At 40.5% G+C, this 15,615-nt stretch overlaps 1 protein-coding gene across 1 annotated transcript in view; it reads left to right on the top strand.

The window, feature by feature from the left end:
- Positions 1-15,615, top strand: part of MYO3A (myosin IIIA) — a 140,115-nt gene that overhangs the window by 60,723 nt on the left and 63,777 nt on the right. Inside the window, exons 14-19 of the mRNA XM_060248333.1 lie at positions 595-797; positions 1,639-1,737; positions 1,903-2,017; positions 7,538-7,664; positions 9,321-9,531; positions 11,136-11,283. Coding sequence (XP_060104316.1) covers positions 595-797; positions 1,639-1,737; positions 1,903-2,017; positions 7,538-7,664; positions 9,321-9,531; positions 11,136-11,283 — 903 coding nt within the window. The remainder of the gene's footprint in view (positions 1-594; positions 798-1,638; positions 1,738-1,902; positions 2,018-7,537; positions 7,665-9,320; positions 9,532-11,135; positions 11,284-15,615) is intronic.

The raw sequence follows: 15,615 nt of genomic DNA, 5'->3' as shown, positions 1-15,615 counted from the left end.
AAAGTGCATTGAAAGTGCATTAGACAACATGTGTGAAAACAGCCTCAGTCTGGGAGATGGGGATAGTTCCTTACCTCCTCTTACCAGAAGATTTCAAGCCCTGCCTTTTGGCATAGAAGCATTCCTGACTGCTTCTCTTCACTAGGACAAATTAGTAGCCCAATTTTCTTTTCTGTGGTGATCTTATACTTTTTAATTTTCAAATGTGTTTAACGTGTTTTATGATCTGCAATGAAATATTGGCTTTATAGCAGTATGTGCATTTTGCAAAGCCAGTACCTAAACAAAGCCCTACCATACTAGTCCGTATATGCCAGACAATAAACATTAGACGCAATGCCCTTGGACATAATGAGATCCCTGAATACTGTGTGTCACTGTGTTCCTTTGGCAGAGGAGGATTCAAATAATTGTGTTTTCCTTATTAGGAAAGGAATCAACCCATCCTTTCTTATTATTAGTCATAAGAGAGGTTATTGTGATCCCTGAATAAGAAAATAGTAGCAAGTATATCATGCTGAGCTGAGAAAGAATACTTTTATCAAAGTTATTCCGAGAAACTGCATTTTTGAAAGCTTTTGTTTTTTAATGTAGGCTAATAACAGGACTCTTCAAGAAAAGATTCTTCAAGTCAACAATCTGGTGGAGGCTTTTGGAAATGCGGGCACTATAATTAATGACAATTCCAGCAGATTTGGGAAGTATCTAGAAATGAAGTTCACTTCCAATGGAACTGTTGTGAGCGCTCAGATTTCAGAGTATCTCCTAGAAAAGTCCAGAGTCATCCATCAAGCTGTGTAAGTAAAAGGGGGAACAGCAGGTCATTTCCAAAGAAGAGAGAGGATGGGTGGTACAAGGTAAATGTGGTGAAAGGAGGGGGAGACTGAGTCTGCCTATTCCACTTCTGGGGCCACCAGACATCTAGATTTTTCAGTTATAGAAGTTGTGCAAGGTGTCTGTACATAGGCCTGTCTAACATCTGGACCCACCAGATATCTATGCATTGGTCAAAACATTTGAATAGGACTCCTAAGTACAAATTCAGATGTAGCCAAGCTGAGGAGATAATTTATTTAATTTTCTATGAGTTAATGACCTCCTTAGTCGAGCAGAATCTGAATTTCTGCTTATGAGCCCTATCCAAATGTGCCCCCCCCCCCCCGCAACGCTTAGCTCTCTCATGTGTCCAGAAGTGGGACAGGCATTCCCAGTGCTCAGGGTAAGCATAGCATTGCTCTCTTACCTTGCATAGGTATCATCTTTATGATTATTGTTTATTAGCCTCAATTCCATTAAACGTGCTTACAGTGATGTACTATGGAAACAACAACAAAACCCCAACAGCCCTCAGTCTTTTATCTCATATTTCAGTGTGGCAGTCTCAGCTGCTGCCTCTCCTACTGGGTAGTTCTAAGCTGTTGAAGTCAAGGAGCAAAGAATGATGTAACTCTGCTTAGGAGAGCACTGCCAAATGCTCATTGACTAGTGCAGATAAGACATAAAATTTGCTATGCCAGTAAATATCAGTACTTCCACCATGAATTTCTAAATAGTATCACAGGAGTAGGAACTGGATGTTCTTGGTTCAGTTTTGATTTCATTGTAATACCTGCCATATTAATTTTTTTGTTATTTCAGAGGGGAGAAGAATTTCCATATTTTTTACTACATCTATGCTGGCTTGGCAGAGAAGAAGAAACTAGCACATTATAAATTACCAGAAAATAAGCCTCCCAGGTAACATTCGGTTTCTGTTGTGTTTATATTGCTCTCCTGCTGAGTGTTTTCACATAAACCCGAGTAAATATATAAATGGGACCTCTTGCCTAGAATGAACCTTTTAAAAGATTTGTTCTGCACCTCCTTTGAATTTTCACTTTCTCCCTCCCTCTCTCTCTTTAGGTATCTGCAGAATGAACTTCTTAGAACGGTACAAGATTTCATGAACAATAGTTTCTATAAGTCCCAATTTGAATTAATTGAACAGTGCTTCAAAGTGATTGGCTTTACAATGGAGGTGAGTGCTGGTGGTCATAGCATCTTCTTTAATAAAAAGGGCTGTCACATATTTTCATCCGAAGCAAGAATTAGTATGCTCAACTATCCATTTGTTTGTTTCCTTTTCCCAACTCACTGAGCCCCAGCAGGCTTCCATGTAAAACTGCATTTAGGTTTGTGGGTTGCAAACAAAGAATAATATAAGAAAGCATCATTTTTGAACCAGCTATCACCTTTCTCAACCGGCTTCACCCCTGAATTCCACTGGATACCTTACAGAATTGCAAAAAAATCCCCAAACAAACCTCTATGATAACAATATTTAATTAAAATTTTGGGGGTTTTAGATGTGTTCTTTGATAAAAACTTATCTCACTAGATGTTTCACCATCTTTTACTGTTGCTATCATTGTTCATCAGGGTGTTGTTGTAATAATGTGCATCTTAAGGAGGAAACTTTATTTATATCTGTGCTATGAAGGTGGAACCTTGACCAATTTCCCCCCCATGACTTTAGCAAAACCAGGACTTTGGCATTGATATCAATGGAACCAAACTGTCCACTTAACACAGCCTACCTCTCAATTCTAATTACTGTTGACTCCAAGTGGTAACAAAAATGCCAAAATATAAGAGTGTATGTTCTGCATATCTAAAAAAGGCATAACATAATTTAATGTAATTCCTCAACTCTGGAACAGAAAATCAAAACCTCTTACTATACTGAATATCAAGTTTTGTTTTTAAAGGAAGAAATGTCACTGAAATGTAATGCTGTTTTTCTTTTCTTGCAACCAGCCTACTGGACTACTCTTGTAATGTCTTGCAATAAGTGTAGAGGCTGATGTGTCTTTAAAATACTCCATTCTGAAGCTGCCAGATCAGCTTTGCCATAGAAAATGGCAAGTGCCATTCCCAACTCAGCTGCCTTGTTAAGGTAGTGCCTGCTGCAGTGGATGACAAAGTTCACGATTAAATTTTGGTTAAGCAAGTCCAAAGGAGACAAAGCACAATGAACAATCATGCACAGAGTACTTATTTACCAAAGAAAACCTGAAACTGCTCTAAACTGCCTAGGAGGGTGCTTGAAATGAGGAATGCTTACTGTTATTAATGTATCACCATTTAGTTAGCAGCAGTTGCTCTAACAGCTTTCAAAAGGTTGTCAGGAACAATTTTTATAGTACTTTCCCAAAGGCAGTAGCTCTTGGGGGTGTACATATATGAGCCTGATCAGTGGCCTCTGAGTTCTGAGATTCAAGTCAATTTTGTTCCATTGGAGTTAATGGTCATGTGGGCCTTTTTCTCCTATGCCATTGATTTTACAGAATGCCTTTGTTTTTGTATAAATCCCAGGTGCAGGTTCCATGAAAACCTGTTGAAATCCATTGTTTTGTACAACTTTGTTTAGAGGTGGTCCCTTGAGCTGGACATAAGGTGGGTCCTTGAGCAAGGGGCATTCCATAAGGAAACCATGCCCAAAACCCCGACAGTGGAATGTCCCTCCCTTCCTTAGGAGCAGAACACAGAACAAGTTCTCCAGTTAATCACAACTCTTCATCCATCTTCACTCAGCACACAAAATGGCAGAGGGGATGTTTCAAGTCATGACAGAAAGGTCCCAGGACTGCCATTTACTGAAGTTTTGCAATGGAGTACAGGAGGTATTGTCAACTTAGGTTAGATGGTGCCAACTATATCCAGGGTTTTTGTTTGGTTTTTTCTTGTCAAGTTGCAGCTAACGTAAGGTATCCCTGTGGGATTTTCAAGGCAAGATATGTTCAGATCTGGTATGCTGTTGCCTGTCTGTGCATCATCATGATCCTGGACTTCCTTGGTGGTTTCCCATCCAAATACTGATCAGTGCCAACCTTGCTTAGCTTCTGAGATCTGATTAGATGGCCAAGCCTGGACTTTCCATGTCATGGCAGCAGAAGTGCAAACTGGATTTCAAGGTGCAGCAAAGTCTCCTGGGACAAGGAAGCCCCCAAACAGCCACCGTTGTGAAAATATAAAAGTGGACAGTTAATTAGATCAGTAGAAATCAGAACACATCTATTTGTTGAAACATTTATATCTGTCTCGCCTTATAGTTTGAGGTGGCTTACATTAATAGTTAAAAACATTAAAACAAAAAATAAAACCCCTAATCTCTCCCCGTGGGTCCCTTGTATTGAATTAAAGAGAGAAATACGTAATAATCTTTATGTCGGCAAAACCGGAGATCAGTTTAGGCAATGTATTATTTTAGACTGTTTAGTGTATTAGGCATTTGCTACGAAGTTTCTCTGTGTGTGTGTTGCAATACAGTAGGTAAAAGTCTCTAGTAGATAAATGTTGCCTACTGATTGGGAAGCTTGTAAATTCCATACACAATTTGGGAAATATTCAATTTTTGCCACCCCCAGAGAATAAGACTAGAGGACGATGCACTTCTACTGTCTAACAATGATTTTTTAAGAACCCATCTTATCTCCCTGGAAATGCCAGTAACAGTGTGCAAGCACCAGTCGTTTCCGACTCTGGGGTGACATTGCTTTCACAATGTTTTCATGGCAGACTTTTTACAGGGTGGTTTGCCATTGCCTTCCCCAGTCATCTACACTTTCCCCCCAGCAAGCCGGGTACTCATTTTACCGACCTCAGAAGGATGGAAGGCTGAGTCACCCTCGAGATGGATACCTGAACCCAGCTTCCGCTGGGATTGAATTCAGTTTTTATCCTCCTTGATCTAAATTAAGGCTGTGCATGCCTGTCATTTAACTTTTAAAAGGATCGCTTGTTTCATCTGTTTATGCCCTCGGTGGTCACACCTGTGAACTTTGCATCTCCATTGTCAGAATCCTTACTTATTTACACATTTTAGCCATAGAAGCTCCATAGCTTCATCCACGTGTGTGGGGGGGGGGGTGGAGAAAGTTGCCCATCAAACCTACATTTTCCCCTTGTTTTGACATTTTGACTAAAAACACTGATGTGGAATGAAAAAAAATAAACTCCTAAAATGTGTTGGTCTTAAAGATTCTGTCCACCTTGTGCAAACTTAAAGGTTTCACAGCAAACACAAAGTAAAGGAAATGTGCTGCTGGGTATAAACAGTAATCATACTGCACTAGACAGATAGAGCCATATTTAACACTTACTGGAAAAGGGCATGAAGAATGTCAGTTCCAGTGCACGTAACCCAGTGTCATAACAAAAGTCAACACAATCTTTTCAGAAATGCCCAGAATAATTTTAGAACTTGGTACATTGTGCTTTTTCCTTTCCCTTTTCCCCCCTTTTTGTTTGTTTTGTAACCCCAGCCTAGACAAATTATAGTGTTCAGCTAGGATTGCTACAAGGTTAGCCCAAGAGCTTGCACTCAGCCTGTGAAGTTTTTCCTACTTTTCTTCTGCCAAAAGCACAGCATCCAGGGCCCAGTAGAAGTACAGCATAGCTCTCAACAATAAGCTCTCAACAATAAGCTCTCAACTATGCATAACCTTGGACCAGTCACTCCCTCTCTCAGCCTAACATACCTCATGAGCCAGTTTGGTGTAGTAGTTAAGAATGCAGACTCTAATCTGGGAAAACCAGGTTTGATTCCTCACTCCTCCACATGCAGCTTCTGGGTGATCTTGAGTCAGCCACAGTTCTCACAGAGCTCTTCTCTCAAGAGCAGTTCTTGAAAGAGCTCTCTCAGCCCCACCTACCTCACAGGGTGCCTGTTGTGGGGAGATAAAGGGAAAGAGATCGTAAGCAACTCTGAGACTCTGAGTGAAAGGCAGGGTATAAATCCAGTCTATTCTGCTTCTCTTCTTTTATGAAAATAAAATGAAAGAAGGCACAACTGGGTGCAGCTCTGTAGAGTAAGATATAAAAGTGTGATAGATAGATCTATCACTGCCAATGTAAAAATCTTTTACAGATTCCCATCACATATCTTTCGCTATTAGGGCTGGCCCTAGACTGTCTGGCACCCCCCTACACTGATAACATCACCAGGTCACATGGGGGTGCCCAGTTTGGCGCTCCCAGAAGGGCAGCACCCTAGGCAATCACTATCTACTATGCAACATTAGGGAGACTTCTGTTCAAGAGACACAAGCACCAAACATTCCCAACCCACTTGGTGTGCTCTGTTGGCTTTAAGTGACTGAGTTGTGACCCATGCCTTTCAAAAGCTTAAACTCTGGCACAAGGGACCCCTCAGTGGTGCTTTTGGGGGGGCATTGAGGTAAGACTACTGGGTTCCCAAAAGCATCTGCTGCCAGGCAGTCAAGGATGGTCTTGGAAGCTCATGTAATAGGCAAATCTGCTTCAGACCAAAGTGGCTCAGTGGATACAGACAGTTTAGTCACAGAACCTTTACTGGCATAACAACAACAGTATCAAATCAAGGAAGCAGGAAAAAAGGTGGTTAATTAAACATTCTAAACAGACTTCTCCGCTTATAAGCACAGTAAAGGAAGTTTGCCACCACTTCGATGGTTTCAGCCTTATTTGAGGCTAGTAAGCTTACTGTCTTGCTTTCATCAGATTTACCCTCCAGGGACTGCAATATAGGATCCAGATAAGATGCACGTAGATCACAGTAGAATCTACAGGATAAAGGTACATGGTTTGTTCCTTCAGCCCACAGGGACCTAGCCTATCAAAGAATGGTATTTTTTTTTAAACCTCCTGTATAACACGGCAGAAGGAAGCACATTAAAACGGGCTAACATAAACGCCCTTCAAATATGGGGGTCAATCAAACAAGAAAAATACTCAGTAAGTGAACCGCTAAAAGGAATCCCCCATTGCATGGGAGAGCAATGCCCAGAAGCGAGACTTCTAAGGTTTGACTAATCTCTGTTTAATCATGACAGAAAGCATGCTTCTCTGAAAAAATGGTCAGATCATCGATGCTAAGCCCCATTGATGATGATGATGATGATGATGATGATGATGATGATGATGATGATGATGATGATGATGATGATGATGATGATACAGACAATTGGACATGGGAGACCTGGTTTCAAAATGAACACACCTATTGTGTGATCCTGAGAATTCGCTTTCTTTCAGCACTATGAGAGTCCTACAATGCAATGATGTCAAAAGGCTTAGAAAGGTGTAACTCAGCTTTGGTGTATACAACTAGTGTCCTTTCTCCTCGGGTGGCTATTAAATGATAAAAATTCTAAAGCTATGCACACTTATTTAGGAGTAACAGAATGGAATTTGCTTCTCAGTTAGCCTTGACTATTTACCTAGACAGTGTTGAGATAGTTTAATATGTTGCATTTATTCTACAGCTCAGCCTGGGAGTCCCTTCAGGGTTCCATATGGTCATGGCTTTCAACCATGCAACCTTCAATTTAAATATTTTCTCATTCAGAATGTATCGTAAGGGGAGGTTACAGCAAATTGGATGCAGCCAGTGGTAAAATGCTGATTCTCGGCACCCGCTTTCAATATTAAAATGAGGAAAGGTTAGTACGCTGCTTGCAGCCTGAGGCACCAATTACAAGACTATAATTGCCATATTTTCTGTGCATCTGTCTTTCAGGAACTAGGGAGCGTGTACAGCATACTTGCTGCCATTTTAAATGTGGGCAATATTGAATTCTCATCAGTGGTAACAGAGCACATGATTGACAAGAGCATCATTTCCAATCCTACGCCTCTTGAGAACTGTGAGTTTCTTTTCCTTTTTAAACATAATTAAATGCCTTTTGTGATTAAGTGAGCTGTCTAGTTAATTATGAACCATGGCGTTATCTGCATGTCCAAGAAATCGTGGGTCATTACCTATGAAACTCCGAAAAGCCTGGGTTCAGTCAATCTTTGGGGGTATGTTGTCCTGTATGGATCTCTGCGTGCTTATGGTCAGCAGATGGGAGCCCGCTTTGGAATCCATCTATCCCAGTTAAATTTGTGAATTCTCTGTCCTGGTCCCCAAATCTTGATATTTCCTTTCAAGGGAAAGCCTTTCTACATCCCCCCCATCTGATATTGCAGAATTTTAGAAAGAACACTGAAGACTAAAGCACATGTTATGTGGAAGATCTGTGAGGGGACCTCCCCAGTCTTTTCTTTAGCATTAAAAACCAACTGTAGGAGACTTCAGTTTGAACTAGAACTAAATGGTATAGGAGGGATTTAAACCTTTCCCCATTCCCAATGCTTTTTCACTGATACCAGTTTCGCACTAGGGCTTGTTCTGGGTAGATAACCCTTTTGGCCCTGGTGCTTCTCTCTGTTTTCGCACAGAAACTGCTTGTAAGAGGATATTGCTTGCCGCAGGAAATCGGTGCACCGACTCGCAGCTCCACAGCAGCTTGTGCGAAAACAGAGAGAAGTGCCAGTAGCAAAAAGGCTCTCCACCCAGAACAAGCCCTAGTGCGAAATTGGTCTGATAGAAAGTACACACACACACAACTAGAACTGTGGTTAGTCATAGCAGAGGGCAAAAAGACAGGCATCTGCACTGTATCTCTTTTTCCTCTGTTCTTGCAGTGCTAATAGCACCTCCAGGTGTGTGTATTTTAGTTAGCTGGCCAATGTATTTATTGGCTAATTTTCTCCTTAATGGGAAGACAAGTAGCTTAGAACAAGTTAAATATAGTAAGACTCAGTTTGAATATGCAATTTAAAGAGAGGACCACCTGTATCTTGGCCTGATGCCAGTCCGGAGTCCAAAAATCTTTCATGATGCTTTATGGTTTTATTATGTTTTATTTTGAGTTGCCTTAAGAAGGTTGTCTGGAGAGGTAGCATATAAAGTTTCTAAATTAATATATTTAAAAAAAAATCTTAGTCCACATTGTTTCTTACATGCACTATGCACTGCCATCAGCATGTGCATTGATAGGGAACCCTTTTTCATGAATAGTTATTCTGCTGTAAGGATTGTATTTCAGAGCATCTTCAACTTCTAGAACTGGATGGCACATCCATTCTATAACTCTGTGGTGCCTCATGCCTTTGAAATTCTGATACTGCAGGATTTTAAAAAGAACACTGAAGGCTAAAGCACATGTTATGTGAGAGATCTGTGAGGGGACCTCCTTCAGTCTGGTAATTCTATAAGTGTCAATCACATAGTTCATTGCTGAATTTCTGTCCGCACATTCTATGGCCAGTTTGAGAACTTCCCTCTTGTTGCAGCTTATAGTGTAAATGCAACTAGATACTATGAACCAAAGTAGTTTTTCTGTCTCTGATTTTGCCTACCCGGGTCCACACTGTTGAAGTAGAGGGCAAACTTATGAAGCTTTGTCCACAGGAATTGTTTCTTTCTGAAGAAATGAAGTGAGATCTGAACACAGTATCGTTTCTTTGTTTCCCAGCTGCGTCCCTGCTGTGCATTCAGGCAGACGAATTGCAAGAAGCTCTCACCTCGCATTGTGTGGTGGCCCGAGGGGAAACCATCATACGCCCCAATACAATGGAAAAGGCAGTAGACGTAAGGGATGCCACAGCCAAAGCACTCTACGGGCGTCTCTTTAGTTGGATAGTCAACCGCATCAATGTGTTGCTCAAGCCAGATACGTGTTTAAGGTAAGGCTTTTGCTGCACAAGAGGAGAAATCAGATTGTGATTTATTTATATCTTTAACATATTTGTAGGCTCACCTTTCTCCCAACCATTTTGGACAGGGGCAATAAAAACTGATTGTAACTTGAGTTACTGGCACGATAAGGTTGTAAATATTATACACAGTCAAATGGATGGAATAATCTTGTATTTATATATTGAGGAACATTATGGAAATCTACCCATCAGTTCCGGTTCTGAATCTTTCTGTTCCAATTATCCTTCTAAGATTCTTTTTTTTCCCAGTAGCATGATCCAGCAATCTGATGTGACCTTTAGTAATGGAACTGCCTCCTTAAACCAAGTTAAGTCACATGACTACCATGTCTCTTTAGGAAGTATATTCCATAAGGTGACATAATGGGAAGACTCTTGCAGTTGATTATGAACATTTAAAATGATGTTTGAAGCCAGGTGCTGAGTTCCTTGGTTAGTTCCTGCTCAGCTTTCAGTCAACTGGTGCTTGGTGTAATCTTGAATATGTGCCCCTTCTCTAGCAGGACCAGTCTGCTGGAAGGATCCACCACAGAACCCAGCCATAGTGGAGAAAACAGGAGGATACAACTCTGTTTAATATAATCAAGAGAAGGGAGAGAAGGTGCTCTGTGCTGGTGATGTGAAATGCACAGCTCACAAATAATCCTGCACAGAACCATTGGGTTAGTAAACTTCTGCTGGTTTAGCCATGTAAAACCTCCCAAAGTAGCTGTGCAAATTTGGCATGAATAATGGAATTTAAACATATGTTCTATGGAATGTCTTTCCACTTCAGAATAGTAACATTTGAGGTAAAACAGCAACAACTTCATCATTCTTGTGTTTTGAACTGGGCAGTGGAACACATTGGCTTAATTTCTGTTCAGACTTTGTTTGTCCCTGATGCAGTCAGGGTTCATTGCTGTGAGGCAATATGTTTGTGTAGAGTCAGATTTGCAATTCAGATTAACAAATTGCAATGCAAATGAATATGCAAATATTTTTGTGTTGTATGAATACATTGCCTGGGAGCAAGAGCAAGGTATCCTGGAACCATTCCACTGACAGACCAGGTCCTTGCAGTTATTCTTTCAGCCTCTAACTAACTCCTTTTCCAGGATGATATATTAGAAGCTGTCATTCTCCCAAACTGGGCCAGAACATTCACAGTCCTTTCCTGATGTCATCCCGGGGGGCGGGGGGGGGAGGATTTAGCCCGAGAGCATTAGGGGTCTTGTGGAAACAGTGGTGATGTTAAAACTGATGTGAAATAACCAAGAGAAAAACATAATAAAAAAGAAGACAATGACGACTGTAGATTTATACCCCACCCTTCTCTCTGAATCAAAGACTCAGAGCGGCTTACAATCTCCTATATCTTCTCCCCCCACAACAAACACCCTGTGAGGTGGGCGGGGCAGCAGCTGCCCTTTCAAGGACAACTTCCTGCAATAGCTATGGCTGACCCAAGGCCATTCCAGCAGCTGTAAGTGGAGGAGTGGGGAATCAAACCCGGTTCTCCCAGATAAGAGCCTGCACACTTAACCACTACACTAAACTAGCTCTAATATTAACATGTTGTGCCTTTTCAGTGGAAGCGATGAGGAACTGAACATTGGAATTCTTGATATCTTTGGGTTTGAAAACTTCAAGAAAAATTCTTTTGAGCAGCTCTGCATCAACATTGCCAACGAGCAGATCCAGTTCTACTTCAATCAGCACGTTTTTGCGTGGGAACAGGTGGGCATTATCATTTGTGTGGATGTTTTAATTTCTGTATATGGTTTGTACAGTCTGCCTTTCTCACTGGGATTCAATGACCCAGAGTGAGTCAATATAATCAGTTGGGTGGGATGAAGGATAAACAATGCCAGTAGGATTTGGGTGGAGAAATCTGGAACCAACCAAACATCTGAGGACAGAACTGAAGCAAAGCATAAGTATTTACATGATACATCAAATGCAAAAACTACATAGGAGGATGCTGCTTACAGCAACAGGCAGTACAAGCTGCAGACAGTAATATGGACCACAGTCCCTAACCCTGGGGTGGCCAAACTGTGGCCCAGGAGCCACATGTGGCTCTTTCACACATGTTGTGTGGCTCTTGAAGCCTCCACCACACCATGGGCTAGCTTGGAGAAAGCATTTTTCTCTTTAAATCACTTCTTTAAGCCAAACAAGCTGGCATCTTGGAGAAGGCATTTAAAGTAAAAGTTTCTTTCTTTCTACCTTGCCCTCCTTCCACCATATATATTCTTTCCTGCGTAACTTCCTGCTATTTGATGTTCATGTCTTGCAGCTCTCAAACTTCTAATGTTTATTCTAAGTGGCTCTTATGTTAAGCAGGTTTGGCCACCCCTGCCCTCACCACTTTGTTGCAGTACAACTCTGTTACCTCTGCAGAAAAGCCCTCTTCAATAATTCTGTGTGTTTGTAGCACTATTAATATCTACGTTTTAATTAGCTAGATAAATGCAAACCATATGTATCTGTATGCATCTATATACAAATAAATATATACTACACACACACATACTCTGAATTATTTTTCCTTGAAACAGGCTTCCACTCTAAAACTACAAATGTAATAATAAGACAATAAAATCTTTTTTGTATTATTATATATCCTTTCAGATCACCTTCCTCCACTTCAGGTACTCCTCTCAGACGTATCTGAGTTTCCATCAATTTGCAGTCATGAATTGTCACTTTTTCTTGTATTTTCAACAAGGTGGAATCATATACTTTCATTTTTCCTTCTACTTCCTGCACTTTCTTAACTGTTTCCCCAGTTTCCTTTCTGAGATCTTCCATGTCTTTTTTAATCTCTGCAATAATTTCTTCTTTCGATTCATCTATCATCTTCCTGACCCCTCTCATCATTCTGGCTTCCATTGCATCCAATTGTTCCTGCATTTTTTCCATTGAAAGAGCCCTTGTTCGGAGCTGCTTGGCTTCAGACATTTTAAAAAAAACACCAAAAATTTTAATCTCACAAATCTCATATTTAGGTATCAGATTCAAAAGATTTGGGCTTACCTTTTATAATAAGCTTTATTTCATCTTCCTCGGAGCTTCCTAGGCCAAGATATGAATTTTTAAAACTTTTAAACCCTTCCAAAAATAACGAAATTGTTGACCTCACCAATTTTCAATTTGACTATCAGGTTCAATAGATTAGGACTTGCCCTTTATGGCAAGCCCAATTTCGCCGTCCTCTGAGCCCCCAAAGTCCAGATATTTATTTTTAAAGTCTTTAAATTTTCCAAAATGGCTGCCGCGACTTTTTATTATTTCTTATAATTTCTTTTTCCTTTTAAAAAATTCCGAGGAGCCCACAAATAGTATGACCAATAGTACTTATCTTCTTACCCTCTTTTCAGTTGATTCCAACAATTTTTAATGTCCCAAATTCTTTAAAAAACAATGTTTTTAATTTAGCCTCCCAGCAATGGCCCACCGATGTTTCTCAATGGTATATATTCCTAGAGTAGGTTTTCTTTCTACTGCTTCCTGTTTTTGTTGCCACCAACTCACAAGGAGATTTCACGATACTTGACGTACTTCCTGTCTTGCTCAGATGTGCTGCAGGTCTGTTCCAGTGTGACGATGTTGCTTTTACTTCCTAACTGCAAGTAGACAAAACAATAAATTCCTTCTCACTTTTTAGCAGTTTTAACACTGTCCTTTATATTTATAAAATCCAAATTTCGCCTCTTCCTTTCCTCTTCTTCCAAGCTTTCTATACTTTCTTTTCCCACCTTTTAATTTTGTCCCTTTAAGCTATAAATAGCTCCAGAATGAAAAAAATAATCTTCTGTACCTTTTCTTCCAATTATCCAAGTTTCCACTGGTCTTTCAAAGCTTTAGATGTTTAGCAATATCCAAGAAGGTTAGGATCCTGACGAGCTTATGTCAAATAAATGACTCTGGGCACTTCTGCAGACGATGACTATGCAATTTCCCCTGAGACCCCTCAAAGAAGTCCCCTCCAGGGCTCCCTTTAAGCCAAGGTAAATCTCCTCAAAGTTTTCCATGCATGTCTTGGACTTTTCTCTAACTGAGGCAGTAGGCATTAATTTGCCTTCCACTACCCCGAACAGAAGTTCCAGCCTGCTCCCGTTATGAGAGACAGCTCAGCTCGGCATTTTCCTCCCCCGGAAGTCCAAGACAATAAAATCTAATAGAATTAAAACTGAGCAATAGAGACTGATCAAAGGAAGAGATTCACTCAGTCTCCCCTAACAGAAGGTGCTTCCACTGGCAGAACATGACTTGCTCACCTTCCCACTGCAGCCTCAAATGCTTCCTGAAATGTTGGCCCCAGGGACAATTTGAAGATCTGTAGTGGAACGGAGGTAATTGATGAATATAGGCCCCCTTCTGTTAGTGAAAACTTCCACTGACTGAAGTCCACTGAAAATAAATCTATTTATTTTAATACCTCTGCAAACCTCATGTGGCAAAAGTCACTTTAGAAAACATTCCTCTTCTGTGTGTGTCAGAGAAGAAAGGGTTGCTTTATAGATAATGCCTGCTGTAACACAGCCTCTTTTCCTTAGAATGGCTGGGGTTTATGTGCAAATACATACAGATTTAGTCAATAAATTTACAAAATTAATCTATTGGAATCTCTCTGACTGGCTGATTGCCCTTAAATATACATACAGAGGGGGGGGGGGAGAGTGTCATCTGAGATAGGTCACTTACAACTTGTTTTTGAAGAACCAAAATAGGACCAAAAAAACAAGCCACTTTTGCTTATATATGTTTTGTGCTCAACTCTCTGATTACGTTTTGCAATTTAAATATCCACTGGGAAAAAATATGCATTAGACTTTCCATTTACAGTATCCAAGCAACAGAACACAGTGATAATAGGTTTGATGCAAATGTAATGTTGTTTCAGTGAGGAATAAGGTGCACTGTGTATGGTTCTACAACAAATAAAATAGAAAAGCAGTTTTAGGAAATGTGACATTCTTAATAATTCGCCAGCAAGCATGTCAACAGGATTTTCTGTGGGAATGGGATGAGGAGGGATGGCAATTTGTTTTTATTTCATTTTGGAAAATGGCTGCCTGATTTGAAAGGTGGAGAATTTACCTTGAATGTGAGTTGTGATTCTGTTTTTGAAATGAATGAAAAATTAGATGTGTTAGTGAAAGCTAATGAACTTGAAGGGTCAGTGGCCAGATTTCAAGAGCTTATCAAAAGGGTGAAAAATGAATATTTAACAGTTGTAAATGGCAGTGAGGTATTTGTTTAAGAAAACAGGCCTTGGGGGCAGGAAATCAAATGTTATCAGGTGCTTGTGGCTGGAGGCCCCAATCCAGTGAGAGCCCCTCTCGTTTTAGTGTAAGGGTCAAACTACAAGACAGAAATGATTAATGGAAGCATTTACGTGTTTGTGTGGTGTTAACTGGAAAGCTTTATCTTGGATAGCATTCTCTCAAAGCTGTTTTTCTCTGACAGCTACGTCTGCAGTTTGTTAAAGCTTGCACTTATATATCTTCCTCAGGAGATGCGCCATCATTTTTATCATTATGGCATTGATATAATCAAAAGATACAGTATGAAAATCAGGTTTCCAGGGCCTAATTAGATAATCCTCAAGCTTCTTCTCCTCATTGCAGAATGAGGAAGTCCTTTTAGGACTACTAAGCAAAGGACTACTAAGCGTTGAGATCATCAGGTGGGTTGGGGAGCCCTTCCTGCTGAGCTGGCTATCAACCCCTGCCATTTGGGGTGTCGTTTGGAAGGACCTGCTACATAGAGAGTGAAGTTATTAAGTCTTCCTCTCTGCAAGATACCTAAATGCAGCAAGCAGATTTCTCCATAGTTGGGTGACCCTATGCTTTTTCCTCACTGTAGACACCACGTGGTCTGCACTGTAGACATCACACTAACTGAGAATGCACTTTATGCATTGGATGGAACAGACAGTGGTCCACAAAAACTTGCTTTGCGGTAATAGTGCAGTCCTAAACAGAGTTTATACCCCTCTAAATCCACTGAAGTCAATAGGCTTAGAATGGTTCCACTGATTCCACTATCAGTTTTCTGGTC

This window comes from Heteronotia binoei, chromosome 10, assembly GCF_032191835.1.
Source record: "Heteronotia binoei isolate CCM8104 ecotype False Entrance Well chromosome 10, APGP_CSIRO_Hbin_v1, whole genome shotgun sequence".
Classification (NCBI taxonomy): domain Eukaryota; kingdom Metazoa; phylum Chordata; class Lepidosauria; order Squamata; family Gekkonidae; genus Heteronotia; species Heteronotia binoei.
This window is presented reverse-complemented; position numbering and strand designations above follow the sequence as displayed.